Raw genomic sequence first — 12,750 nt, forward strand, 5'->3', positions numbered from 1 at the left:
TCTCTCTCCCCCCCCCTTTTCTCTCTCTCTCTCTATCCCCCCCCCCCTCCCTCTCTCCCCCCCCCTCTCTCTCTCTCCCCCCCCTTCTCTCGCTCTCTCTCTATCTCTCCCCCCCCCTCCCTCTCTCCCCCCCTTTCTCTCTCTCCTCCCCCCCTCTCTCTCTCTCTCCCCCCCTCTCTCTCTCTCCCCCCCCTCTCTCTCTATCTCTCTCCCCCCCCCCCTCTCTCTCTCTCTCTCTCCCCCCCCCTCTCTCTCTCTCTCTCCCCCTCGCTCTCTCTCACCCCCCTCTCTCTCACCCCCCTCTCTCTCACCCCCCCCCCCCTCCCTCTCTCTCTCTCTCTCTCTCTCTCTTTCTATCTCTCCACCCCCCCCTCTCTCTCTCTCTCTCTCCCCCCCTCTCTCTCTCTCCACAGTAAGCAGTGTTCAGTGTTAATCCAGGAGGGTGGAACAGGAAGCCATGAGGGGCGTACCTTGGGCACACAGGCCCTGCGTGGATTAATAACCCTCTTTGTATTTCAAACTCTGAAGTTCGGTCCGTTTTATAACTGGGTCCGCACACTCATACCCCAACACAGAAACAAAACCTGTTTATTAGCCATGTTACTTTACACACAGAAAATCATCATGTTTTTCTTGGACGTTTTGTTGTGCAAGCCAGCAGGTGCTTTTGTGTGTGCGAGTGTGTGAGTGTGTGTGGGCGTGTGTGCGTGTGTGTCTTCAAGTCCAAGTTCCAGTCTCGACATCACATCGGAATAAATCACTTATTTAGGCCTGTGTGTGTGTGTGTGTGTGTGTGTGTGTGTGTGTGTGTGTGTGTGTGTGTGTGTGTGTGTGTGTGTGTGTGTGTGTGTGTGTGTGTGTGTGTGTGTGTAATATGTGTATGTGTATGTGTGTGTGCGAGTGTGTGTGAGAATGACTGGAGACGACCGCAGGCCAGAAGTTGTTTGTGAGGTCAGAGCTGGAGGGCTTCCGTAAGGGCTCTATTCCCGGCTCGGGCCGTGTGGACTCTCAGTCGTCTGTACTTGCACACAGCGACGCAGCGAGCAGTAGTCATTATGCGGTCGTTCTGTCATTCAAACCGCTCGCTGAGTCTGGACGCGGCGTAAAGAAAACACCGATGGCTGAAGTTATGGGGGGCGGGGGGACACAAGCTTCTCAGGACAATTGTGACCGCAGCGCTGCCGAATATGGACTCGGAAGAACAATAACCCTAACCACTTCGGGAGATTCCAGCGGCTGTAAAAGCGGGACGCCCCTTTTTATTCGGTTCCAACAAGTGGCCAATCTGGCAACGCTGGTTCCAACGTGCGGGACATTGTGTACACACTATTCTCCGTGTCCCTGGCCTGGGCCCGCCGGGTCACGCGGCCTGGCGTGGGGCGCCACCTGCCTCCAGGAAACTGCCTTCGCCTTCTCTAACGCCTCGGCTCTGCCCGCTGTGGCCTCTGCATCACACCGCTGGGGAAACGCACAACCCACAGCTCGGCAAATTCCTTGAATTCTCAAACACACACACACACACACACACACACACACACACACACACACACACACACACACACACACACACACACACACACACACACACACACACACACACACACACGTAGGCAATTCCTTTTCAGAAGAGAACATCCAAATACACCCACTCTCTCTCTCTATTTTCCTTTCGCTGTTATTGGTAAATTCCTATTGGCTCAGAAAAAATTCCTTCCTTCTCTGTCAGAGGGTGTTGAAGGATGTGTGTGTGTGTGTGTGTGTGTGTGTGTGTGTGTGTGTGTGTGTGTGTGTGTGTGTGTGTGTGTGTGTGTGTGTGTGTGTTTGCTTGTGTAAAGCAGCTTGTTGGGGCATCACGGTGGAAACACGCGTCGGTTTGTTCCCCCACCCCATGTGACATGATTGTTTTCTGTGGCTGAGCGGATCGTTATTAACTTAGACCGGTCGCTCCCGACAATAACAGGATGAGTATTAAGGTCATAGCTGGGCATCAACATTATGGTGACATCGCGTCACCGTGATGGTGTTTTTGGACATCACTGTGTTCACATCGGTAAACACCTCGGTCACTTGTTGATCTGAACCTGCTGTTTGTCGTAGTGCGACCGGAGGAAGCGTTTTCATTGAGGGGAATGTATCCTTGGAGTTAGAAAAGTTTGGTTTTGAGAGAGGGGTGAAATGGTTAGAGGGAGTTCTTCTGAGCCATGCGTTTTTGTGTAGTTCAACATGGCATTATAACAACCCGGGTTAGAGCTTTGTGGCCCACTTGGGTTCATCGATGTCAAGAATGTTTGCACTAAGTGCATATCTTGCATGTCTTGGGCTGGGACTGGGGATTCTTGGTTTCCTTTCAGGAGGAGTCTGACTTGCTGGGTCATATTCAGAGTCACTCAGACACCTATTATTTATACATGTTCACCACCACACAGCACACTGGCTGACGAAGGCGTAGGCCTACCATACAGGAAGATGAACAATTCAGGCTTCAGCCGGCCTTTACTGTGGTTATTTCATTAAAAAACAATTCTCAATTAAAAAGTTGCCTGTTTATTCTGCAATTCAGAAACATTCCAGAATCCTTCATTAATGTAATTTCTAAAGTTCAAAGGATAGACCCAGCGGGAAGGAATTATAGCACGTAACACATTATATTATGTAACAGAACACAAAGATTATTTAAAGAAAAGTATATCCAAGTCAACACATTGCTGGGCGGCTATATTCATCCTCGGACAACGAAAGACTCAGGAAAAATAAATCATTTCAAAAGACAAATAAATAAGGGGGGACGTGTTTGTGCGTGCGTTTGTGTGTTATGCATGTGTGTGTGTATGTGCGTGCGTGCACGTCTTCAAGTTCAAGTCTCGACGTCACATCAAAATAAATCACTTTTTCGTCTTCTTCTTGCTACCCCGATCTCCCGCGTAATTCCGCATGCGGCTGATCTTGCCCAGCTGCTTCTCGATGGTGTCCGTGATGTCCAGGTTGTCGGGGATGTGCACGTAGCGCACGTTCCTGCCGGTGATGAAGAGGTCTTCCAGCCGCGAGACGCGCCCCCTCCGGTCGCGGAAGAGCACGTCGGCCAGGCGCACGTTCATGTAGGCGTCCACGTTGACTACGCGGCCCCGGGCCGTGCTCTCGTCGCGCAGGTCCACGGTGGTAACCTGGCCGTGTAGACCCTGCAGCAGGACCACCAGGCTGTTCTCCACGATGGTCCGCTCCCGCATGGAGTTGGCCGCCTCGGCCTGGTCGTACGCGAGCCCGTCCGATTGGTCCATGGTCACTCTGTAGGGGGGACGACGGTCTGCGGGTGAGTCGGTTGATGTTATGGTACGTTTGTTTACTAAAGTAGGCCTACTGTCAGAGGGACACGTGGACATTTGAACTGCTTTGCGCTGGAAGCACATCAAATAAGACGTCCTTGGATGAATAGTTTAAGACGCAAGCAACTTCGGTTGTGCATACACACAACCCCTATTATGAGGATAACTTTGGTTTATAGATCACTTTGCCTGGTTTCACTTTATTGTTGCATGGTTTTCAGTGGGACGTCCTTCCTGAATGTGGCTAATATACTTGCTAAAGGTTCCCTGCACAGCCAGCAACACTCCACCCCTCGGTCCCAGAATATGGTGTTAACCGCACATCAAAAGCTAAAAGTAAAGTTACCTGTTATTCGTCAGAGCATCAACGCTTGTTTGACACTGTTGTGATGATCGAGGGGAAAGCTCGCCGCTCAAAACCAAAACAGATGACCAGCGAGGAAGAGACTGTGCTGACGTCACATGTTCCTGTAGTTGATGTACTACAGCGCCCTCTAGCGACCATCTCCATGTACCAACATGTAGGACTATGGTGTGTGATATTACAAATACAGATATTCAAAATGTGTTTATATGTATTAAGGTATAATGAGGAATTTCCAAGCAAATTATTAAAAAATTATAACGAGTCACACGTGATTGGGTATATTTTATAAATAAAATACCTTCAGATTTTCAACCTTGCAAATATTTGTGCAACTGGCTCAATAAATTACAGAATATGAGAGAACATATTTACAGCACATTAAAAATAGTATACAGTATTCTATAGGACCACCATGGGTTTGAAAAGTGGACGGGTGGATAGACCATTCTAAACGCTGCCTGGGCACTGGGGAACCAAACGCCACGTTCAGGCTGCTAACTGAATTAGCCCTGTGGCTATCGTTACACCTAGCACAGGGCCGCGTTGTTAGCATGTGTCCATGACGGCTAGCAGGTGTCCATGAGGGCTAGCAGGTCTGCCCCCTTGCTGCTACTGCTGGAGCCGCAGGGTTCCTCTGTCGGTTGGTGCTGGTCCGTGAACACCTCCGCTATCCTGGCTAGCTCACTGCTAGCCTGGGCGTCCTGACGACACACAAACAAACCATCGAGAGGCTTCTGTGAAAGCATCTGCTTCGACGGCTTAATAGGCCTCATTCACATGGCGGCCATATTGGCTAGTTGAGTGGGATGGGGGAACCTTCTAGAATCTTTGGGGAAACCAACCAAGACAACTCGATGGATCTGCATTCTAAATGCTAGCGGAACTACAAACAATGCATGGAGTAGTCATTGTTTCCAAAGATCCTAGAAGGTTCCCCCCACTAGCTAACCAAGATGGCCACCCGGTGAACAAGGTGCATAGACAGACATCGGGATGAGAGGGATTTGCACTGACTGTACAGCGGACCGTAGCATGGTTTTATTAAAGGTGAGGTGCTTTACCGGCGTGGCCTGGATGGTGACCACATCCCCCAAAGATTCCCCTGGCTCACTGGAGAAACCAAGAGGAAGAGATGTTAACCTTTAACGTTATAGGGTTATTATGGTAACATGACATTGCAACTGTAAAACTAAAGCTGCAACAAGCAATGTTTTTTCTCGCTCCACTTTTGATTGAGTCTCACGGTTCTCATGCATGCGGATCCACTGCAATGGGCAATAGTCAAACAACTCATGATTAATTAATGAACCATGATGCTCAATCAGAAAATATTTGAATCAAATGAAAGTGGGTGGAGCAAAAAATAGAAGACGGCAGCTTTAACCTGAGCTATAGAGTTTTAAATAGCTCCACTCACGCCTCCTCCTCCTCCCCCTCCTCCCCTGGGTCCATGGTGAAGAGGTTGACCCGGTAGGCTGGGTCGGACCCGGGCCTCTGCAGGACCTCCAGGCCCCCCATCAGACGGGCCAGCAGGTTGAGCTCCTCCGAGGCCAGGGGGCTGGGGCTGGGGCTGCCCTGTAGCACGGACCGGGTGGAGTGAGTTACAGAGAACCACCACCTACCGCCACCTCCTGGTACAGAACCACCACCTGCCTCCACCTCCTGGTACAGAACCACCACCTACCGCCACCTCCTGGTACAGAACCACCACCTACCGCCACCTCCTGGTACAGAACCACCACCTACCTCCACCTCCTGGTACAGAACCACCACCTACCTCCACCTCCTGGTACAGAACCACCACCTACCTCCACCTCCTGGTACAGAACCACCACCCACCTCCACCTCTTGGTACAGAACCACCACCCACCTCCACCTCTTGGAACAGTGTTACAGTGAACCACCTTCCTCCACCTCCAGTTTTTTTTTTTTTTTTTTAAAGTAATTGTTTTTAATTATGCACGCTTAAAAAAATTCTATAAATATATATTATACGTACATGGTGTATTTATATTTATAAAGCACAATTTAAACCAAGTTTAATCCAATGGAATACAAAGGAAAATGTGAAGTGTAGGAGGGAATTAACAAACTAGATAGAAGTCGATGTACCATATGATCTAAATAAATAATGTATGCAATCAGAGTCCTGTGGTACTGCAGGTAGACACTAGACAGACTGGTGTGTGTGCTTGTGTGTGCGTGGCACCTTGGCTGCACTGCTCCTGTTTGCGTGTGTCTCTCCCTCTTGGCTCACGCCGTATCTATAAAACCACAGAAGCAGAAAACCCCCGGGTCACGAAGACAATGCCAAGAATGACAGCGCAGTCATTCGTCTGCTGCCATCAATGCGTGTCGGGAGACATTTGCATGTAGCCTCTTGGCAGAGGTATTTATCTCAGGTGACGTCTGAGGGAGGACAAGGAACCCCTTTCACGACCGAGGTCAGAGGACTACAGGTTGGATTAGATCTGTTTTGGAAATCGCTTCCGACTCTCACTGCGTAGTGCGTCAGAGTAGACGCATAAAAAACATCATCATCATTAAAACAAACCGGTTAATGAAGCTGAACTTCTTTAAAATATGCGAGTTCGTTATCTCGTTCCGTGTTTTTATTAATTAACATTTACATTTAGCAGACGCTTTTGTCCAGCGACTTACAATAAGTACATTAGTCAGAAGAAAGAGAAAACAATGTATCGCTGTTGGTACAGTAAGGATGTTAGTAGAAAGACGTGCCTCGCACTAACAATTGTTAGGTTAACCAAGTACTATTAAGTGTAAGGACGTGCAACATACAATTAGTACGTAAGAGGGGGGTGGGGGTTAGGGGGGATACTATGCAGAGTCTAGGTGAACTCTGAACAACTCGAGTCTTGAGCGAGTTCATTATCTTGTTCTGGACGTTTCTATTGTGTTTCTATTGAAGGATCGTAGCGACTGAGGGACAAAAACAGCGATTGAAGGTGCTCAGTGAGGCCTCTAGCTGGGACCAAGAGCCCGTGGATAAGAGCGTGGTGGTAACTGTTCTCTAGTGTGTGGTGTGAGGGAGACCTACATGTTGGTGCCCAGTCTGGTGACTCTGTCTCCATGGAGGGAGAAGGAGCCCTCCCTCTCCGGGCTGGAGTAACTTCCTCCCGAGGGGAAGTGGGCCCTCTTCACCTCCCGCCCTCTGCTGTCCAACATCCTGTCACAACAGGAAGCGCACGTCCAAACGTCCCGAGGCATAGTTTACCGAGAAGTGGGAGGGAAACACAGAAATAAGATTCAATGTCAAACAATACAAATACTGTGGTGATGACATGGAACAGATTTTCATTTAAAAAGGTTTTTAAGTTCAGGTTTTACAGCCGCAAAAGAGCAAGAGCAAATCAAACGAGGTAGAATATGATTCAAATAAGTATGTAAGTAAATGTACAAAAATAAATAAATGAAATAGAAATATACCACCACGCGAGTAAAATTATTCAATAGTCCACATTTTTCCACATCTTTCAAAATTTAATTAACAATTCTAACACAGTCTGGACATCAACAGTTTGAATTGGAACGAGTTGGGAGGTTTTTATTTAATAGTCTGCAGGGTTCAGTTCCCTGTGGGGGGGCTTTGCGGACCCCTCCCTTACCGTATCATCCCCGGAACCTCGGTCCCGGGGGGCACGGGGCCCGACCGGGACAGCACGAACCGCCCGTTTGGGTTCTGCACCTTATCCCTCAGGAAGAACGACACCTGGACACACACAACCACACTTCACTGTGGAAACAATAAGCCTGGGTCTGCTGTATTTGTGTATGCGTGTGTGATAAACACGGCTCATTGGTTAATGATGAACCCTTACTGATGTTCGATTATTCGTAGGAAATAAACAGACACACAGCGTGTGTGTGTGTGTGTCTGTTTATTTCCTTTTGGACAATAGACTTACACACACACACACACATACACATACACACACACACACACACACACACATACACACACACACACACACACACAGATGCCGTGAAACAGAATATGTTTGAGTTTAACCAAGTTAAACCAGTTTTAGCAGAGCAGAAGACTCACTCGAATGTGCATGTCCTGGAGGAAAATGAGCAGTGTTTGCCTTAGAAGTTGAAGTTCAGCGTCAGACAGGGGTGTGTACACCTAGAACCACACACACACACACACACACACACACACACACACACACACACACACACACACACACACACACACACACACACACACACACACACACACACGTGACACGGACACACACACACACACGTGACACGGACACACACACACACGACACAAAAAAACAACTAAGACTGGATTCACCCGGGAGAATCCTGGGGTGAATCCAGTCTTAGTCGTAGTCAGGCTTCCCCTGGGGTGAATCCAGTCTTAGTCGTAGTCAGGCTTCCCCTTTCAAGCAGCAGGGCCTAAATATCCTGAGGAATTTTGAAGGTGATGCAAGAGCTGTAAATGGTTATGGGTTAGAAATGCAACCGCCGTCCTTCAGCACATCTCTCGCCTGTCTGGTCTTGCTTATCAATGGGCGTTCTCATAACTTCATCTCAGGTCCATTTAGGCGACCATAGAGGGACCAGGCAGGGGGCGCTTTTGGGCTATTTTACAAATCTTGTGCTCGTGTTCTTTTCTCTCTCTTTTTTTTTCTTGTTTTCTTGGTAGCAATTTTACAAAAGTGTGAACGTAACACAACTGATGATGTGACGCATTTAGTTCAGCACTGTTGTCGAACAACGCCCTCCCTGCGCACCTCGATGATCCGGCGCTGCGTCTCGTCCACCTGGTTCAGGACGTTGGGGGTGTCTTCCACGAACCTCCTGACGGAGTCAAGGTGGTTGTAGGATATGAGCAGCAGGTCCCTGGGCCGGGGACACAGGACCAGCTGGCGTTTGAACGCCATGGCCATCAGCTCGTAAAGCTACGAAAAACATGTTTTAAATTAGAACATTTTATCGACTGGTGTAGCCCATAACCCATTCCAGAACAATACACAGTAAAGGAAGACGCTAGGGAAGAAGTGATTATGTGTTTTGGGAGACTATTCGTTGATAATGATTGTGTCTTTGCGCGGGAACAAAATGGCCGCATTTAGCTCATAGGACCTACCCTGTCCATGCTGGTTGAGAGTACAACCAGGTTCCAGAAAAACACGGTAAAGGACTGATGACGTAGTAAGAGACTAGTGTTGACTATGGGACTTTGGGAGACTATTCGTTGAAAGCGATCGTCTTTGTACGTGACTTTGTACAAAATGGCCGCGGTGATCTCGTGGCGGGACCCACCCTGTCCATGCTGGTGGGGCTGAGTCTCATGATGGAGGTGTGCGCTAACCGCGTCAGCACCGTCTTTAGCGTCCGGTGGGAGTACAACGGCTGCGGTTTGAAGAGCTGGTCCATGAAGTCTTTACTGAACATGGTCCTGATGATGGTGACCATCACTGTGGGGGGGGGGGGGGGGGGGGGGGGGCAATCATAGTATTCTGTGTGGAGATGTTTATGGATTGTAGCTATAACTACTGATAGTTATAACAGCTAACTATAAAAACAATAGTTGAGTAGAGACCGACATACCTCTTTTTCTGTCCTGTTCCGACCAGACCCCTGCAACCGTGTGATAATGCACAAAAACAGAGTGGCTTTTGGAAGAAACGTGTTGTAATGTTTTGAAAGGCTTAGGTATGCCCAAGGGTGTGTGTGCTATCATACCGAAAATGCAAATTCTACAAAAATTGGCAGTAAAAAAACCCCGCATCTGTCATGCAAGGATATATTGCCATGTCAAATTAACTTTGACTAATTTAAACGTTGCATGGAATTTGTGAGGTGTGTGTGTGTGTTGTTTTCTTTAACTTTATAGTTATCCTATATTTGGAGATTGATTAACTGAACAAACCAACAACATATTAACTTATTATTCAGAAATAATGGTCACACTTATAATAATGCTAATGGAGATGGGGGGGGTGTAAGGTACTCTGTTATAGGAGGGGAGGGGGAAGGTAGCTTTGGGACTACAAGAACTACGAGAACTACCAAGTACTAGCCAGGAATTCATTTTCATTTTTTTCATTCTCTCTCTCTCTCTCTCTACCTCTCTCTCTACCTCTCTCTCTCTCTCTCTCTCTCTCTCTCTCTCTACCTCTCTCTCTCTCTCTCTCTCTCTCTCTCTCTCTCTCTCTCTCTCTCTCTCTCTCTCTCTACCTCTCTCTCTCTCTCTCTCTCTCTACCTCTCTCTCTCTCTCTCTCTCTCTCTCTCTCTCTCTCTCTCTCTACCTCTCTACCTCTCTCTCTACCTCTCTACCTCTCTCTCTCTCTACCTCTCTCTCTACCTCTCTACCTCTCTCTCTCTCTCAATACGGCTATGTTCCTACTCGTCTCTCGTTAAAAAAACTCTCTCTCTCTCTCTCTCTCTCTCTCTCTCTCTCTCTCTCTCTCTCTCCTCTGTACCTTTCTCTGGGCAGTCCCCAGCCGTGTTGGGACCCTGAAGCCGTTGGTCCAGTATGTAAAGCATTTCTCCTCCCATGTTGATAAAAACCAGCGGCAGAGTCCTCATAGACATGGCTGCGCGCGAGTGTGTGTGTGTGTGTGTGTGTGTGTGTGTGTGTGTGTGTGTGTGTGTGTGTGTGTGTGTGTGTGTGTGTGTGTGTGTGTGTGTGTGTGTGTGTGTGTGTGAGCCAGGCAGCTAGGATCCACAGGCCGTACTCAAGTCTTGTACAGATGGTTTGGTCGTCGTAGGCAAATCAGCGGCAGTTGAATCTCATTCGTTCCGCGACGGGATGCACATACGCCATCGCACCAAAATACCAACGCATGCCTTTAAACAACTGACACTCACACACGTACCACACACACACACACACACACACACACAGCGACGGCTAGCCTCGTTAAGAAGGTCCAGGTGGCCGAAGGATTAGCGACAGCCAGTCATAAGCTGATTGGTCCACCTAAGTATGACTTCTGAAGCCCGGCCCAGCCAATCAGAGAGGGAGACGGACGCAGGACACTTGAAGGGGTCGTGTCTCTTTGGGATTGATATCTTAAAGACATACACGTCATCATGGGACACTTCATGGCACTGTATCAAACAGGATCAGATGGTGTACTTGTTCCCAGTGGTGGGGTTGGCGTGTGCTCCGAGTTGATAGACCTTGGGTTTGGTCCCCTTCGTGTGCACATCCTACCTTGGGTTCACTATCCTACAGCGAGAGACTTTACATTAAATTACACTTGTAGGAAGTGACTGTCTGATTACAATTGCAGTAAGTGACAGCCCGTTTACAACACCCAAATCTGTGGCCCTACTTATTTGAATTAAACTACACTTGTAGTAACTGTTGGTTTACAATTGTACTAATTAACTGCCTGTTTACAATTCCCAAATCTGTGGTGTTCCGTAAGTTTCATATTCAACCCACACTGAGTGAGTCAATAAAACTCTCTCAAGATCACTTGGTCTAGTTTTTGCTTAAGGTGTTCGGGTCTGTGGGACCCGTTTTCAGTTTTTAGCTTTATAAAAGTGATAGAAATAATTATTTTTTTGAACTAAGATTCATTGGCTTTGGCTCATTTTCTTTGAGGAACATAAATCAGAAAACATTTTCAAGGACCCCCCCCTGTATACCCCCCCATCACATTTATATTACACACAGGGTGTTCGGGTCCAGTGGACCCCGGAGCTAGTTTAAGTGTGGAAATCATAGGTTCTGTGCACCCTCATTTTCCCTTTCTCCTCTGTGTGTGTGTGTGTGTGTGTGTGTGTGTGTGTGTGTGTGTGTGTGTGTGTGTGTGTGTGTGTGTGTGTGTGTGTGTGTGTGTGTGTGTGTGTGTGTGTGTGTGTGTGTGTGTGTGTGTGTGTGTGTGGAGAGTAAAGCAGGTGAATGGGCCCTTGGTGTGAGCACCCACAGTGTGCACCCACTGTTCCCGCACAAGGTTGCAACATTGGAGCACCCAACACTATCTACACCCATATTCCCACACATTTCACCCTCTGTCTTGCGGGAACCAAGCTTGGGGATCTGACACTATAAAGAATCTCTGTCAGCGTGGTTCAATACCACAACTGATCAAGATGGCAAAGCGATTCTCTGTTCAGACTGCCTTACAGTTGATATTTGAAGAGACAGAGGGTTTTGATGGTGATGCTGAGGAAACAGTTTCAGAAAGTGAGGAAAACATTTCTGAAAATTCAGAGTCTGACACTGAGTTTGAAGAGGAGGATCAGCATCAGCCAGCTCCGAAACGTAAAAGACAAATACACTATATACATAATACATAATAATATAAAACACAATATACATGCAACCAGTGCAAAAAATACATATGCAATACACACACAGTGAGACTCTGCCCCTCATGTGTGGTATAGACTGATATACGTATAATGGCTGTGTTCAAAGGATTTAATGTGTTGTTCAGACAGATGTTATTGAGTATGTTTCAATTTCTAGTGATGTTGATAATTTCCCAGTTATGCCTGTTTTATGATGCATTTCCTTATTTTATTACATGCTAATACGAAAATAAACAAAAACGAGTGGCACCTCTATTCATAAATGTGATTTAACAAAGGTAAAGGGAACAAATTTAACATATGTGTTGTTTATATTACTTGCAATTGGGTTGAAGTAACCATTTGGTGAGTATTTAAAAAAAAAGTTAGATTATGTTGAATTAAAAGGCCTAAAATGCAATGGGTCCACCAGACCCAGCAGCACCTCCTGTGTAACAAAAAAACGAACACCCTATGAGGGTTAAGTACATTTGGTATGAATGATAATGTGTCATTCCATTTGATAAACTCTCTCATCTCATCTAATTTTCGTCCGCTTATCCGGGGTCGGGTCGCGGGGGGAGCAGCTCAAGCAGGGGGCCCAGACTTCCCTTTCCCGGGCCACATTGACCAACTCTGACGGGGGGATCCCGAGGCGTTCCCAGGCCAGTGTTGAGATATAATCTCTCCACCTAGTCCTGGGTCTTCCCCGAGGTCTCCTCCCCACTGGACGTGCCTGAAACACCTCCCAAGGAAGGCGCCCAGTGGGCATCCTT

The 12,750-nt window shown here is 47.6% G+C and overlaps 2 protein-coding genes across 3 annotated transcripts; both read right to left on the bottom strand.

The window, feature by feature from the left end:
- Nucleotides 1–2,504: 2,504 nt before the first annotated feature.
- Nucleotides 2,505–3,766, bottom strand: lsm10 (LSM10, U7 small nuclear RNA associated). Of its 2 annotated transcripts, none has more exons than XM_056583510.1 (2): nt 3,667–3,766; nt 2,505–3,301 (listed from the first exon to the last, which is right to left on the bottom strand). In XM_056583510.1, the coding sequence occupies exon 2, from the start codon at nt 3,273–3,275 to the stop codon at nt 2,883–2,885; it is 393 nt and encodes a 130-aa protein (XP_056439485.1). In that variant the 5' UTR covers nt 3,276–3,301; nt 3,667–3,766; the 3' UTR covers nt 2,505–2,882. The 2 variants fall into 2 exon arrangements, with proteins under 2 accessions (XP_056439485.1, XP_056439486.1); XM_056583511.1 differs by having other exon boundaries at nt 2,505–3,282; nt 3,667–3,764.
- A 218-nt stretch (nt 3,767–3,984) lies between these two features.
- oscp1a (organic solute carrier partner 1a) lies at nt 3,985–10,261 on the bottom strand. The gene is made up of 9 exons (XM_056583509.1): nt 10,150–10,261; nt 9,274–9,303; nt 8,986–9,140; nt 8,454–8,621; nt 7,754–7,834; nt 7,314–7,417; nt 6,746–6,874; nt 5,897–5,951; nt 3,985–5,262 (listed from the first exon to the last, which is right to left on the bottom strand). Exons 1-9 carry the CDS (start codon nt 10,259–10,261, stop codon nt 5,101–5,103), a joined length of 996 nt encoding a protein of 331 aa, XP_056439484.1. The 3' UTR covers nt 3,985–5,100.
- Between the last annotated feature and the right edge of the window lie 2,489 nt (nt 10,262–12,750).

Source organism: Gadus chalcogrammus, chromosome 22 (genome assembly GCF_026213295.1).
Source record: "Gadus chalcogrammus isolate NIFS_2021 chromosome 22, NIFS_Gcha_1.0, whole genome shotgun sequence".
NCBI classification, from domain to species: domain Eukaryota; kingdom Metazoa; phylum Chordata; class Actinopteri; order Gadiformes; family Gadidae; genus Gadus; species Gadus chalcogrammus.

Excerpts from the sequence above, each read along its gene's own strand:
- lsm10 (XM_056583510.1), bottom strand. The coding sequence starts at position 3,275 with ATGGACCAATCGGACGGGCTCGCGTACGACCAGGCCGAGGCGGCCAAC.
- oscp1a (XM_056583509.1), bottom strand. The coding sequence starts at position 10,261 with ATGTCTATGAGGACTCTGCCGCTGGTTTTTATCAACATGGGAGGAGAA. Across the intron at positions 9,304-10,149 it reads TGGGGACTGCCCAGAGAAAG|GGGTCTGGTCGGAACAGGAC; the intron begins GTACAGAGGAGA and ends ACACGGTTGCAG. Across the intron at positions 6,875-7,313 it reads GAGGTTCCGGGGATGATACG|GATGTTGGACAGCAGAGGGC; the intron begins GTAAGGGAGGGG and ends CTGTTGTGACAG.